This window comes from Columba livia, chromosome 1 (genome assembly GCF_036013475.1).
Source record: "Columba livia isolate bColLiv1 breed racing homer chromosome 1, bColLiv1.pat.W.v2, whole genome shotgun sequence".
In the NCBI taxonomy this organism is placed as follows: Eukaryota; Metazoa; Chordata; class Aves; order Columbiformes; family Columbidae; genus Columba; species Columba livia.
In genome coordinates, this window is record NC_088602.1 from 106,714,286 (window position 1) to 106,728,209 (window position 13,924).

Here is a 13,924-nt window from a genome sequence, read left to right on the forward strand (position 1 = left end):
TTATATTCCAGAAAATTAAAATCCAGCAGCAGCCACATGAGACAAAAATATTTATTGGCATTGATCGATTTCTAGGCAAGACAAACAAAATAATTGAAATCCAAAGCCTCTGCTCTGCCTGTGAGCATAGAAGCACAAAGTCCAACCCAGTTCATCTGAATCAAAAACAAGAGAGGCAAATCAGTTTATTTCAAAAAAAGGCAAAGGGCTGGAATTAAGTCAGTTAAAAAAACATTCCTCACTTAGGAACAAGCATAGAAACTTCACTGGTTCCAAAAGGGGGTTATTGTACATAATCAAGGCTAGAGGGGTCAGCATCTCGGCACCGAGGCTCTGGGTTAAGCTGTCTCAATTGCTGACAGTCAGAGTCAGGCTGTACTGGAAGAAAACTGGTCAGGAAGTAAAATCTGAAAGAGTCAGTCAGAAGGACAAAGGGCACTTTGAAGGACAAAGTCCGCTGCCTCCCCAATTCACCTTTCACCTGTGCAACTACATAAAGGTAGTGATGTGCGCCAAATTAGTGTACATCACCTTGCAGCAACATTTACAAGCTCAGGAAAAACACTCTGCAAATGTGGCTAGAGGTCTCCCCATCCAAACTTGTTTGACAACAAGATAACCCAAAGCTGAAGAGTTCATAGATGTCCATACCCAGATCCGTGAAAGCATTTCGATTAAACATATTTAGAGAAAGGTAGAAGGTGCTGAGCAACAGGCTCTTGAAAGTCGTAGTATGAGAATTTAGGGTCCTCTAGTTTACCAGGCACTATCACCATACTTAACAAGGCACAGTTTTGGCATCCTGTAAATATCCCTTCATAGTTCCCTGACGAGCAAAGTGCTCTGCAAATCTGACTTCTTGTGCCTTGGTGTATCTCAGTCTTGCAGCCACCTTCAGAAACCAGAAGACACTCAGCATCCAGTTGAATCCAAATCAGTGAAACCTGTACATCTGCACAAGCTTTCACAGAGCTCAGCAGAGAGCGGAAGAGCCTGCCTTCATAAACACAGGTAGCACATACATGTTCCTCTCAAATCAGGCCACTTACTCTCATTCATGCAGGATGCGTAAAGTATCTTGGCCTTCTGTACAGCTTCACTGTCTCGTCTTTTGCTGATGGGTTTCTCAAGCAATGCTGAAAAAAGAAATGCCATTTTTTTGATGTTAGAAAATGTAGGAACTGTTTGCCTGCCTCAGCATTTGTTTTAATCATGACATTTATGTAATTAAGGATGAAGTTCCACACATATTTTCTGAAGCAGTAACACGTACATAAAAGATATTTGCACTTTTTCCACCCTTAACAGAGAATGATTTTTTTATTTAGTTAGTTTTAAGAGGACTGTTTTAAAGCCCGCTGACAGACACTGTTCATTGCTTATCCTCACAAACAGCCAACCTGAGCAAACTGAGGGAAAAGGAAATCCTCGGGCAAGGGTAGGAACCAGTGGCCAGGGTAGGAAGTCAGGAATTCTTTCAGGTGGCTCAGCCTCTGGTGCTGGTACATTGAAAGACTGGGATCTAAGGGAGAAGGTAAAAGGATTCCAGGAGCAAGACCACTGGTGTTCACTTTTGCCAGCTCTGCTGCTGCTAAAAGAAAACAGCAGAGATCTGTCCTGTTGTCTGTCAAACGCACACAACCTCAGTCTTTTAAATGACACAGAAGGACAAGTGTCCAACTACTATTTGAAAAGATGCACTATATAGCTCCCTCCCACTATAGGTGTCAACTTCCTTGGTGCCTGAAAGCCAAACTAGCTTTTCTGAGCTGTCATCTCTCTTCATTCCTCACATGGTGTCATGGACATGAAATAGCATGAAAAGTGCATCTGAATCTCAGCAGTTCACTCTCAGCTGCCTCAAGCCATTTTATTCATATTGTAAAGCAGCCATGATGCAGCTGCAGTTACATATACTATAGCTAAATGCGAAGGCAGCTTAGTCTCAGCGAGACCTATCAGCTCTAGTGCAGCACAGCATAAGCGTGTCCACAGCCAAAAGAAGCAAGGCAGCGCTTGAGCACAGCACGGAAGCAGGGCTAATAAACACTGTCAGACCTCATCTGGTTTTGTAAGACCCGAACAGGCCCTGCACAGCATTAACCTTAATGTTACTTGGACCACTGGAGAGGGTGGCTTTGCTGGAACCATTCCAAGTCTCTCCTGTTGTATGCTCAGATAACACTAAGAAGCCTCGAAAAATTCAAGAGTACCTTCTTTATATACCCCAAGGCTCTGGGTTTTGAGAGGGTTTACGAGCAAAGGCACAGTGCAGATTGGCACCATGTGATGCTGTGCCTGAGCTAAGAAGCATGCTCCACACAGAAGGGGAACAACGTGCAACACAGGAGTCCCAGTGGCCTGATGAATTCAGCAGAGGACCACTGGGGCTTCATAACATCAACTGTGGCAAAACCAAACTGCTTTCACAGAAAGCTTAATCAGGTCTCAATGCAGTGTTATTCTTCTCTGCCAGTACTGGCTGGGCTGATGCAGAGTCCAGAAGAGGTGGTGATTTTGCCATCATAGAGCAGCAGCCTCCTGCAAACAGGTAGTAGCTGCTCGCTTTCCAACCTTTACCCTTTCCAGCAGCTCAGAGTCTTCTCTCCAATGTCACCTCTCGCAGAAGGCAAAAGTCCAGCTGGATGGTACCACTAGATTCTGTAGCTGAGAACACTCTGGGCTTGCATTGCTCCACTTACCTTTAGGAGCTCAGATTTAAAGACATTTATTTTCCAGGAAATCCCTAACACCTCGAAGAACCTGCCATGCTGCAGGATATTCCCCACTTGTGATTATGTGAGCACAGGTGCTACTGACATGAAATTGTTTATTAGTAAAAGAATACCCTAATGATGAACAAATGCCACTTGTTCTCTGCCTCCAATCACTTTTCTCCTAAAAAAAAAAATTCATTTGTTTGGATCTTTGACAAATGTAATTGTCCTGGTTTTGTCAAAAACAAGTTTCTCTTTTAGTGAATTTGCCTGTCAGCTAAAGCTGTCATATTAGCTGCATTTTCTTGGAAAACCGGATACATAATTTGGTAAACATAGCAATGGAATGTGAGGTTATTCATAAGGATTGATGCACATCTCATGAGAGAGGCAATGAGAAACAGGTGACCAAGAAACTGACCAACAGAGTATAACATCCCATTCACGTGAATACTTCTTATAAAAGTGGGAGATCACAAGGATCTCGCCCCTTTTCCTTATGGCTGACATTAGGAAAGGACCTTGCTAGTTGTCCCTGCGAACTGAGGCCTAGTGACAGACTGAATCCAGTTCCAGCTGGCTGCCTCTGCCTTCCCTTTTTCTTATGGATAAGTTTTTCCCTAAAAATACTGTTGGACAGGATTCCAAATAGCTTTAGTTTCAAATCCTCAAATCATTACTATTTCTCTACTTGTTAAATACAATATAATACAAATAATTGACACTTATCTGCAGTGTACACAGTTCTTAGCAGAATAATCAGGCCTGTTCATGTTTCAAGAACAGCATTTTATAAGAAACTATAAATGAAACCTACATAAAACTAAGGATGAAAAAACACACTCCTATTAAAGCTATTGCAATAACTTCTGTTCCTTGCCAGTGAACTGCACAGCCATGAAATTTTGAAGCTAATAAAATTCAAAGGCTAAAGCCCAGTGAAAGCTCAGGAGGGATACAGAGGATGTGATCTAGTAAAATAAACTCCAGAAATACACTCGCACAAAATCCTGTTAAACTCAGAACCAGTGTTTTCCCATCAGACCATCTCATTATGTGACAGAATGAAGCTGTAACACTCCCTGCACTTTTGAAAAGAATGGGGTAAGGTAGATACTGACATTTGACTCAGAATTCATTTATGAAGAAAATTCTTGATTCTGATGACATAAAATCCAGTGCTCAAAAATGAAAGCCTTAATAAGATGGTTGAATCCTGTGGACAGTGAAATAGGGAATGTGATCCATAAGTGCTCTTTAGGCTATAGGTGTTCCTCAGCCTCAATCTTCCACAAAGATTTGAAAGCTCAAACTGATCAGATCCACTTGATTTCTGCATTAGCCAATATAAAATCCAAATACAACGTTCAGAACATCTCTTCTTCTTTAACTCACAAATATATATGGATTTTACAAGTCCCTGAATATTTAAATTCTTCTTCAGAAGAAGAGGAAGAAAAGGCAAGAAGCTATGCATACTAATAAAAAATATGGGTAATCAATTAGCCTATCTACAGATTGCTGCATTCATAGAAAGAAAGTCACTACTGTGATCGAAATCAATGAAGTCTCATCAAGCTGCCTTTTAAATTAGCAGTGTCAGGTCCTGCAACTAGCCTGGCCAAATCAGCAGGCTGCGACAGCTCCCTCCTGCATGGAGCGGATCTAATTGCGTGGGCTGGTGGATGCTGAGCTCTGCAGTGCAGCATCTGAAAGGGCTGCACATCAGAGTCCCTGCTCTCCCAGGACCTCTGCAAGTTGAACAGACCTGCTCCGTGGCTCTCCTGAGTTCTGACCGGCAGAGAGAGGCACCGTCTGGACAGTGCTCCATTTCTTGATGTGCAACGTGGCATTTCAGGCACTCGTCTACACTGAGGAAAATGCCAGCTGGTGAGCCCTCTGCCAAAATTCAACTCTTTCTTACAGCTGGCTTGGAGAACTGTCTTTCCACCTTGAAAAATTTTAATGGCTTCAGATATTTTTCTCTTTGGACACCAGAATGAAATCAAAACTTATGAGGTCTTCCAAGGGATAAGAAAAGAAAGACCATCTCAGATCAGTTAATGTTCAGCCTGATGAGACACCACAGACGTGCTATTGAGTTCCTTGCTCTGACTTTCCAAGTGCCTGCTCTCATCCCTTGCTAGGGGACTGTGTGTATTCGTGCAAATGTACTGAAAAGTTCAGTCTAACAGATTTTTCCGAAGTCCAGTGTCTGGAAATAAAAACTGGCCAAGTTACGGAGATCAGTGTTACCTGTGTTTTGACTAAAGCAGCTCACTTAACACTGAGGACAATTGATTTTGTTCTTCTTGCAGTTATGTTCGTTTTTTAACTTGGTTTTCTTGTTTCAAAATTAAAAGCTCCATTTTCCTAAAATAGTCTTCCATTTTAGGACTCCAAACATTAATTGAATTCAACTGTCTATGGACAGTTGCAATAGACAAAAAAAAATATAACCTTCACCACATTTACTAACTGTAAAAGAAATATTACCCAACTTGGAGCAGCATCTTTTAACTTCATCTTTAAATATGAATTTTTAGGAACAAATGGTTTTGACCAGACTAGGAAACACACAGCACTCCAAAGATATTAAGAAGAAAACAAACAAACAACAACCAAAAAAACACCACCAACACAAAAACAACAACAAAATCACACTTGAAATAATATTTCATTTGTTAGCTTCCAGTTAAATGTTACAGTGCTAGAGATGGAATAGCAATCTAACTGAAGAGATTACAAAAATCCTACAGTCTAAGCTAATTTACAGCCCTCTGAAAGAGCACAGCACTATTAACAGCAACCACAATTTAACAACTTATTGCTGCTACTGACTTACAACACTGGCCTGTGGCAAACTCAAAGCAGAATACCATAGCAAAAAAATCACCAGGACAAGCAAAGTGAACCAGCACATCTTAAGCCACCTCAAACAAAGCCTGTGATCACGTTTCCCCAGCCAAATACAAAGTACACATTTAAATGGCTGCTCTAGCAGAGCAGCTCTTCTTTAGTCACACCTTTTACCTCCTTTACTTTCAAATTAGTTCCAAAGTCATTCTTTTTAGGATAAAAGGGATCTTGGGCTGTGCTACTGATCTCAGCACCTCATTGTCCCTGTTTCTGTAGGCACAGGATACCCAGATGCAGGATTTATGTTTCCCTTCGCATAAAACTAATTTATGGGAAGTGTCAAAACCTATTGGTAATTCTGCTCCATGGCACTGAAATAACATAAATCATCTCATCAAGCAAGTACCACTTACATAGTCAGCAAGTGGCTAGAGGTGGAACTTTCTGAGGCTGTGAATTGCTTCATCATTCATTTTCTTCTACCAAGGGGCTGAGAGCATGGAGGTTCCCATTGCAAATCTTGTCCTTCTGGCAGCCCAGGCAGGTTTGCATCACCACTCTCCCTGGCTCTTGTACAAAACAGAAAGACTCAGCATCACCAGCAAAAAACCATGCCATAGCTGGGAGTGATTCTCAGCTGTCTGAATTGTAGATATTTGCATAGAGGGTCAAGGGAAAAAAAAAAAAAACAAAAGCAAAAACAAACAAACCAACACAGCTGAGGTGGGCAGGGAGCTGGAGTTGGGAAGGGAAGGAAGAAGGTTTAAATTGTGTTGCCTTCAGATACTGCTTTTCCAGGGCAAGAGGGCTAAAAAAAGGTCAGTTTCCTGTGGTTCACTACAGTAAACAGCAATCATCTGCTGTTAAAAGCAGCAGTAAGGCACTTTTTGTAAAGTAAGTCTTGCTGGTGAGTGTACGTGTTTATTTAACTGCACACTATTCTAAAACTGCTAAGGATAGTTTTGTGGCTAAGTGCTACCTTTAATCTTACTTTCCATTTCTAGCCCCTGTTGATTTTCCAGCCTACTGTCTTACACAGCTTCACTTTGGCTTTCAACCACCTTATTTTATTTATGGCACTGAGAAATCCAGTACCTTTCCCTCTTCTGACTTGGAGTGTGTGAAACAGGGATTGTACCACCAGATTCACAGGGGAAAGAAATATGCATACCATTTATTCAGATTAGTAATAATGATTAAATTTGTCAATGTCCTGGTCTGCAGATTGTATATATTCTGTATGCTATCAGACAGTTTTCTACATTTTCAGATGAGTTGCATTCCTCAGAAGAACTATGTGATCCTCTAAGCTTATTTCTTTTTCTAGAGAGAACAATATAAGTTTTCTCTGCACTTTCCAATCCTAGATATGGAAAAAATATTATACTAGTAAAGATAGTAGCTGGATTTTTTCCATATATTTTTGTCCTTATCCTTTTACAAACATTTGCTGTATGTAGAAAATGCAAAGTGATGTGTTTGCATAGTGATATTTTATGAAGATCGGAAGTATATTATAGTGCTCTATATCTTGAAGAAAAACAACTGCACATTTGCATGTGCAAATAACCCAGTAGGAATATGCTTGCACTGCAAAAAAAAAAAAAGCCACCCAAGAACCTCAAATGGACATCCCATTTCCTGGAAAGTTGTAACCTTGGAGGAATGAAAAACTAGAAGCAGACAATTAATTCAGCATGAACTCCCAGGGCAATGCTAGAGCAGTCTTGGACTGCAAAACCAGAAGTGTACCACAGTGGGGAGATGGTCTTCTTGTTGTACACAGGGCAGTGAGACAAACTGTAACACTACCTGCCCTTTGACTGTCCACCTTTTTAAAACAGCATTGGACAACTGGACTGGGCACAGAAAAACATTGACAGCCTTTTGGGTTTTTCCTTGGATGGCATGGCTTGAGAAACACAAGAGGAGGGGTAGGGGGTGAAAGCCATGCAGTAAGGGAGCATGATTTAGCTTACAAAAGATGAGGCAAGGGTGATGGGGTTACATATGAAATTACTTAACCATCAGAAAATGCTTGGTGCCAAAGAGGTCTTTAGCCTATGAAAGCCAACAGTGGAAGATGGAGACAAATTCAGCGGTGACAGCTATTAACCACTAGAGCCGAGCAACCAGAGCAGATAGTGGCTTCTCTGAGCCTTGGCATCTTCAAGACTTGATGGTGTTCTTTGGAAGATAAGCTTTAGCCCAATGTGAATTATGTTTTCTCCCAGTGGAAGCTATTGAGCTGCATTACATGGGTAATGTAATTGTCTGTGATACAAGAAAGGTCAGAGGAGACAATCAATGGTTACTGCTGGCATTGCACTCCATACATTTAGGATAATGATCTCAAAGCACTCTTAGACATGTTAGACCAAGGAGATACAGCCATTACCCATTGTTGCAGATAAAGAAAGTGAGCCACAGAGGATTAATTCCTCCTTATCTAACTCATGTCAGAGTCCTACTAACTGGAACAGTGCTCCTTTATGAGCATAAATCTTGCTGAACTTGATCCAAACACTCAAAGAGCTTGATCCTTTGGAGATGGTGAATGCCCCTCAGACCCATTACTGTCAGTGGAAATGAGAGCTGCTTAACATTGCCCAGATGATGTGCAGTACTACAACTGAAAGCAATTTGTAATGCATTATTTTCAGGAGCAGATCCAAAAAGCAGCCTCTGGGCTTCTCAGAAAACAATGTCTACCAATTCACTGGGCCAAAGACAGAAGATGCTCATTTGTCAGTTATATTCCAAGTAAGGCCCTACCAGAACCTCACACAAGAGCAAGTTCTCCCTTTGGTTTGGGTAGCAGGAGCTAGCAGCCAAAGGTTTGCTCCATATTGTTTGTTTATGAACTTCAGTTTCTTAGACCAAAATGCAGAAACTCCACTTGCAGAAAGGGACTTTCCTTGTAAATGACAGAAAAGGTGGATTTCTCCTTCAGTTCTTGAACAATAAAAACTCTGTTCTTCACCCTCCCATCTATCCTGTTTTACAGCTACAGGGGTCAGATTTCTAAACTGATGAGGAAAAAATTAAGATATGTTCTCTCATCTCCAGCTATCAGTCACGAACTTTGTTTCCTTCCCAGGTTAGCAGTATTATGTGCTACCTCCATGAAGAAGCAAAAACCAAATTGTCTTTTGGAAATTTGCAGCAGAACTTCTGATGGCAGCAGCAGGATGTTTAAGGATGTCCTGCAAGGAATTTCAGTTTAAAAGTGGAGAAAACCTACTTAAACCTTGGTTTGAGTTTGGCAATCAAACCAAACACACAACACTTGTGTGCAGAATGTCATTCCATGAGGTCCCTGAGACATTAGGTAATTATGATTAATCTAGTCCTCATTAAAAACATCTAACCCTTAAATCCCATATTTTATTCACACTAAAGAGCAAAAGAGCTCCTGAAAAGCAACCATAACCCCTAAAATCCAAGCAGCCAACTGCACTTGTGCCACTGCGGGCATTTAAGGACTGCAACTGTGTCATGAAGGCACTGCCTTTCCTTCAGACTCCCAGTACATTGGATTTTAGAAGTCAAGTTCAGTACATTTCACAGAGCAATGATTTGGCCAGGATGCCAAAGGGCACACACAAGAGCCCTTCAGAACCATGCTGCTGTTATGGAAATCATAGCTAGACAAATGTACAATCTTAATTACAGTAATGCAAGCTTACATGTACCACAAGTAACTATTTCAGAATGGTTTGGGGTCAGCTGACATTCATTTAGAATATCTTGTTTCAAAGTCCTTTTTTTTTTTTTTTTTTTTTTTTTTCCAAGAGACTGAAGTTAAGCAGAGAGCTGGCAGTGGCAAGTTTTATGGATGAGGGCCTACAAGGGGCACAATGTTCTACCTCAAAATAAAAGCACTGGCCACAGAACCTAAAATTATACACAGGACTGTTGTGATCACTTGACCTGTGTTGACCTGTGGTAACTTCCCTGTCTTGCTCTGTGAAAATATGAGTTTAATAGACTGCAACACAAACAGTTCAGGTTATGAGATTGTCAAAGAAAAAATCTGATATATATATTTTTCTCATAAATTTGTAAACCCAACCTCTAGAGCTGGGGAGGGGTATAGAGATAGGGTAAAGAACATATATATACATATACATATATATATATATGTGTGTGTGTGCTAAAAGGAAGTGACAGACTTAACTGATATATTTCAAAGCTGTACATGGTTCTTGGGAACAAGTATAGTCAAGCCAAGATTTGTATTAGAGTTAAATCTGTTCTCTCAGAGCACTCTCCTGAAAAAAAGACATGGACTTCTCCTGCTAGAAGATGCAACATTTAATGTTTCAGTACAACTTTATTTTCTTAGCAGGTTTATTAGTACAGGTCATACTTCAGCACTAATGCACCTGCCCAGGTTCTGTTTCAGAGCTGCTTTGCATCTGGAAGCCTCAGGAGAAGAGCAGAGCAAGTTCTCACCTGCCTGGAAAACCCCAGAGAGACAAACCTCAGTGGAAGGTGCAGAAGCCTACTTACAGCTCTCTTCTGACATCCGTGTAATCCAATTTCAAACACAATTTCAAGGCCTTAAAGTCCTTCATGCATTTAAAACAAGTTCTTCAGAGAACTTCTCCTGCTATGCAATTTTAGTGTACAGCATAACCCATTTCCTCTATTAACAATTGATAACATTTGTTTTTTGAGTTTTCCCTAAAATATAAAGCAACCTAGATGTATTTATTTTTGTAAACTACCTGTTCTGCTAATTGTTCTGCGCTGCTTCTTGCTAGTTCAGGTGTCTGGTGCACAGTCCAATATGTGCACTCTGGAAGTCTTCATCCCCACCAGACTCTTTACAAAAAGTGAGCTGCGAATGGTTGTTTTTTAAATACAAGTTAGCTTCCAGTATTCAAAAAAGAAAAAAAACCCACTGTTTAAAGATGTAGTTTTCACCCCCTTGCAACTAAAAGGAAATAAGAAAATTTTATTTCACCACTATATTAAAATAATTTTTTTTAAATACCAGCACCATACTGACATTAAGGGTCATCTTTTTTTCTTGGTGGCTGTGAATATCGCTTCATTTCAGAGGACTGGAAGAAAAGTAGTTAGAGACTGATGCGCTACAAAAAAATATTTAAATTCATTTCATTAACACTTATTTCGAATTTCTAATGCATTATGGTCCAGTTTTCCCTACTGTTTGCCAAATATATATTGAAAAACAAACTAGCAAAGGCTTGCAAGGTTCTTCTTCCTTACGCTTAAAACTATCCTTGCCTTAATAAAGCGTTTCCCTTTGATGCTAAGATAAAGTAAAACAGCAAGTCAACACATTTTTCTGATGCTTATAAAATAAAAAGCTTTTAAATTTTACCAAATCATATATTATTTTGACTTTCATGTATTTTGTGTCATCTCCTTAATCAGCTATCTACTGCTTTCTTACCTTTTTTCTATCAGTTCCCCATTGTAAATAATCAGGTCACAACAGTCATCTTACATAGAGTACACAGGGACATTCATAAAGGCAAACTCCTTGTTCACACAGGAATATGAAGTTATCCAGAGTAACAGACACACCTCTGATTGTCCAGCCACTGGCCATATTGTATATTCTCGCCTCTTGGGAAGGCAGAAGCATCCAGGATGCCAATGAACAGGGCTATTAGTCCCTTCCGGAGGGCCTTGTGTTGGCTCACACAGCCTCAGATATGTCTTAGATAAAATAGTTACCATATTTTCATACCATTAACTAGCAGTGTATTCTGCATCTCCAGAAGTTCATTCCTCAGAACTGTCTTTGTGTAGCTGATGCCTTAATCTAGGCCTGCCTTGTTTTGATAAACTGCATGTCCCTCACCCCTTGTTTTACTTTGTGGGTTCAGGGGGTTTTGATTGTTTTTACTGGGGTGGTTTGTTCTTGTTTTTGTTTGTCTGTGTTTGTTTCTTTTTTGGGAGGGTGTTTTGTTTTTTAAAGGCATTTAATGATGATCAACACATCACTAAACCCTTGGAGTAAACAAGTTTTATAGTTGATACGGTTAATGTCCATCAGCTGTGTACACATACACAGGCACATCGCAAGAAGAGCCAGAGGCCACAAATGCATTGCAAAGAGCAAGTTTTATTTTAGTTATCTCTCTACTGGGGGATCTCCGAAGCCACACCTGAGCTCCCAGGCAGAGGTGACACAAGCAGGGACACAGGCGCTGGTCAGTTCAGCCCTGCTGGAAGATCACCGGGCCTGCTGAGCTCGCCTGTATTTCAAGGCTTCAGGCAGGCGCAGCCTCCCGCTCTTTCTCACAACAAAGCAGGAATCTCAGACATAGTGATAAGGTGTCTGGAGTTTCTCACAGGCCTATGTTATCCAACACAGAGGTTCTACTCATCAAGCACACAAGTTCAGTAAAACAATTAGTGTGATGTAGGTGCTTTTTCTACAGACAGGTGCAAGTCACTCGAGCGTATTTACAGTTAACTAACCTCCTCGCCAAATCTTCCGCTATATCCCCATACATCAGCCTATTTCTTGATGGCAGCTTCCATCTCACCATGGTCAGACTAGTTACTCTTGAAAATAACCAGCCCATCATTATCAATTCCTCTGACATTCTGATAGAACATGATATCATTTTGAATTAATTTGCATTAACATGGATGTAATTAATATTCATGTCCACATAAATTCATGAAGATTTAATAATTAATCAATTTGTATATGTTCTCATTTCCAAGGAACATAAATCAGGTAAAGCAAACAAATGTTTCCAAACACCAGTTTCATGAAAGGATGCTGTATTTATACAGATAAACCCAACTAATACGCTGACATTTTAGGGTTGCCTCCGGTCCCCCAAGAAGAAATTCCTCAATCCTTTTCTTGACTATCCATTTTGGCAATACAGAAGTTCTCATGGAAATAGCATTCAAACAGCTGTGCTTACATAAATGCTTCCTAAAGCTGCTCAATGCCCTAATATACAGTACATTTCCTAAGTGACAATGCTGTTTGTTTCCACAATTCTGGCATTTCGTAAATTCTCTGAGTTTGTATATAAGAAGATAAGCACATCGTGTGAGTTCCCCCAAAAGTCAACTAATGTAAGTGTACCCAAACTGTAACAAAGTCAAAAATCATCTTATGGGGATATAAGAACCCCCATTCATAAAACTAATTTCAATAATAAATCTTAATCTTTTGAGCAGTATCGCTCCCTCTCCTACCCTGCCCCTCTAGCCTCCCAGTATTATGCTGTAGGGGATAACACATCATGGTAACATTAGACATGAGCATTTAAACTGCATTTAAACCAGAAGACTCTGACATCTCAAATCATTATAATAGAGGTAGAGGTCCATACTAAATGGCAGCATTAAGCTTTACTTCATTATATTAATACTTTCAACACGTATTTGCATAGGGGTTTTTTTGGTTAGTCAAAAAATGGGATATCAGACTATGGATGGCTACACCCCTTCCAATGTAGGAATCTGCTCTGCAAAGTTACCAGTCTAAAGTACAGTCATATAGTAATTTTGAAATTCAATATCTGTAGATATGAACATATCCTCCTTCTGCAGGCAACAGCCAAAACTGAGGTTCACTGTAAACCCTGAGGGAACATCATGCTGTGTGTGGAACAGCAGCAGGCACAGGCCTCACAGGACACTGCTCTGGTCTCCCAATGCTGTGGGAATCCTGTGGTTCAGTCACTGAGCTGCCTTAAGACCTCATTTAGGAACCAAAATTACCTCCTTTCTGTACTCTGGTTTCCTAAAATCACCCATTACAAATACAACTTTCATTTTGAGCAGCCACAAAGCCTGGAATAGGTCCTGGTTTCTCCACCTTTGATGCAGGTACCTCATTTTACCAAAAAGCTATTACCTTGTTGCCCAGAGAGCTTTACCAGACCTGTGCCACTAATGCTTTTTCTTACATTTGGATGCATAAGCTATTTTAGGAAATATCTGGACCACTGAAAAACAAACAAGAAAACCAACAAACAAAACACAACACCAAACAGTCTGCACCACTGAAAAGAGATCCATTTGTAGTAGAAAAGACCAAGCAAAACAGTGTTAAGTGCTGGTGCTGTTACCTTGTTATCCAGGAGTAGCTATACAACAAGATGATATTGGAGGCAATAACAAATTGAGTTTTGTGGGCTGTTGTTTTGTTTTGTAGTGTTGTTGTTTTTGTCTGGTTGTGTGTCGTTTTGTTGTTGTTGTTTTGGGGTTTTTGTTTGGTTTGTTTGTGGTGGATTTGTCTGTTTGTTTTAATTACTGCCAGTATTCTCCCACTTACTTGGGACAGCTGTCAACCAGCTACCTCTGAAGGAGGGTAAAAAAAGCCACAAAGACAG

The 13,924-nt window shown here is 40.3% G+C and overlaps 1 protein-coding gene across 4 annotated transcripts in view; it reads right to left on the reverse strand.

Annotated features, from left to right (window-relative positions):
• The window catches only part of PHEX (phosphate regulating endopeptidase X-linked), a 125,979-nt gene that overhangs the window by 83,388 nt on the left and 28,667 nt on the right, over positions 1-13,924 (reverse strand). For all 4 annotated transcript variants that reach the window (XM_005503727.3, XM_065071368.1, XM_065071386.1 and 1 more), the window contains exon 4: positions 1,050-1,136. In XM_005503727.3, coding sequence (XP_005503784.1) covers positions 1,050-1,136 — 87 coding nt within the window. The remainder of the gene's footprint in view (positions 1-1,049; positions 1,137-13,924) is intronic.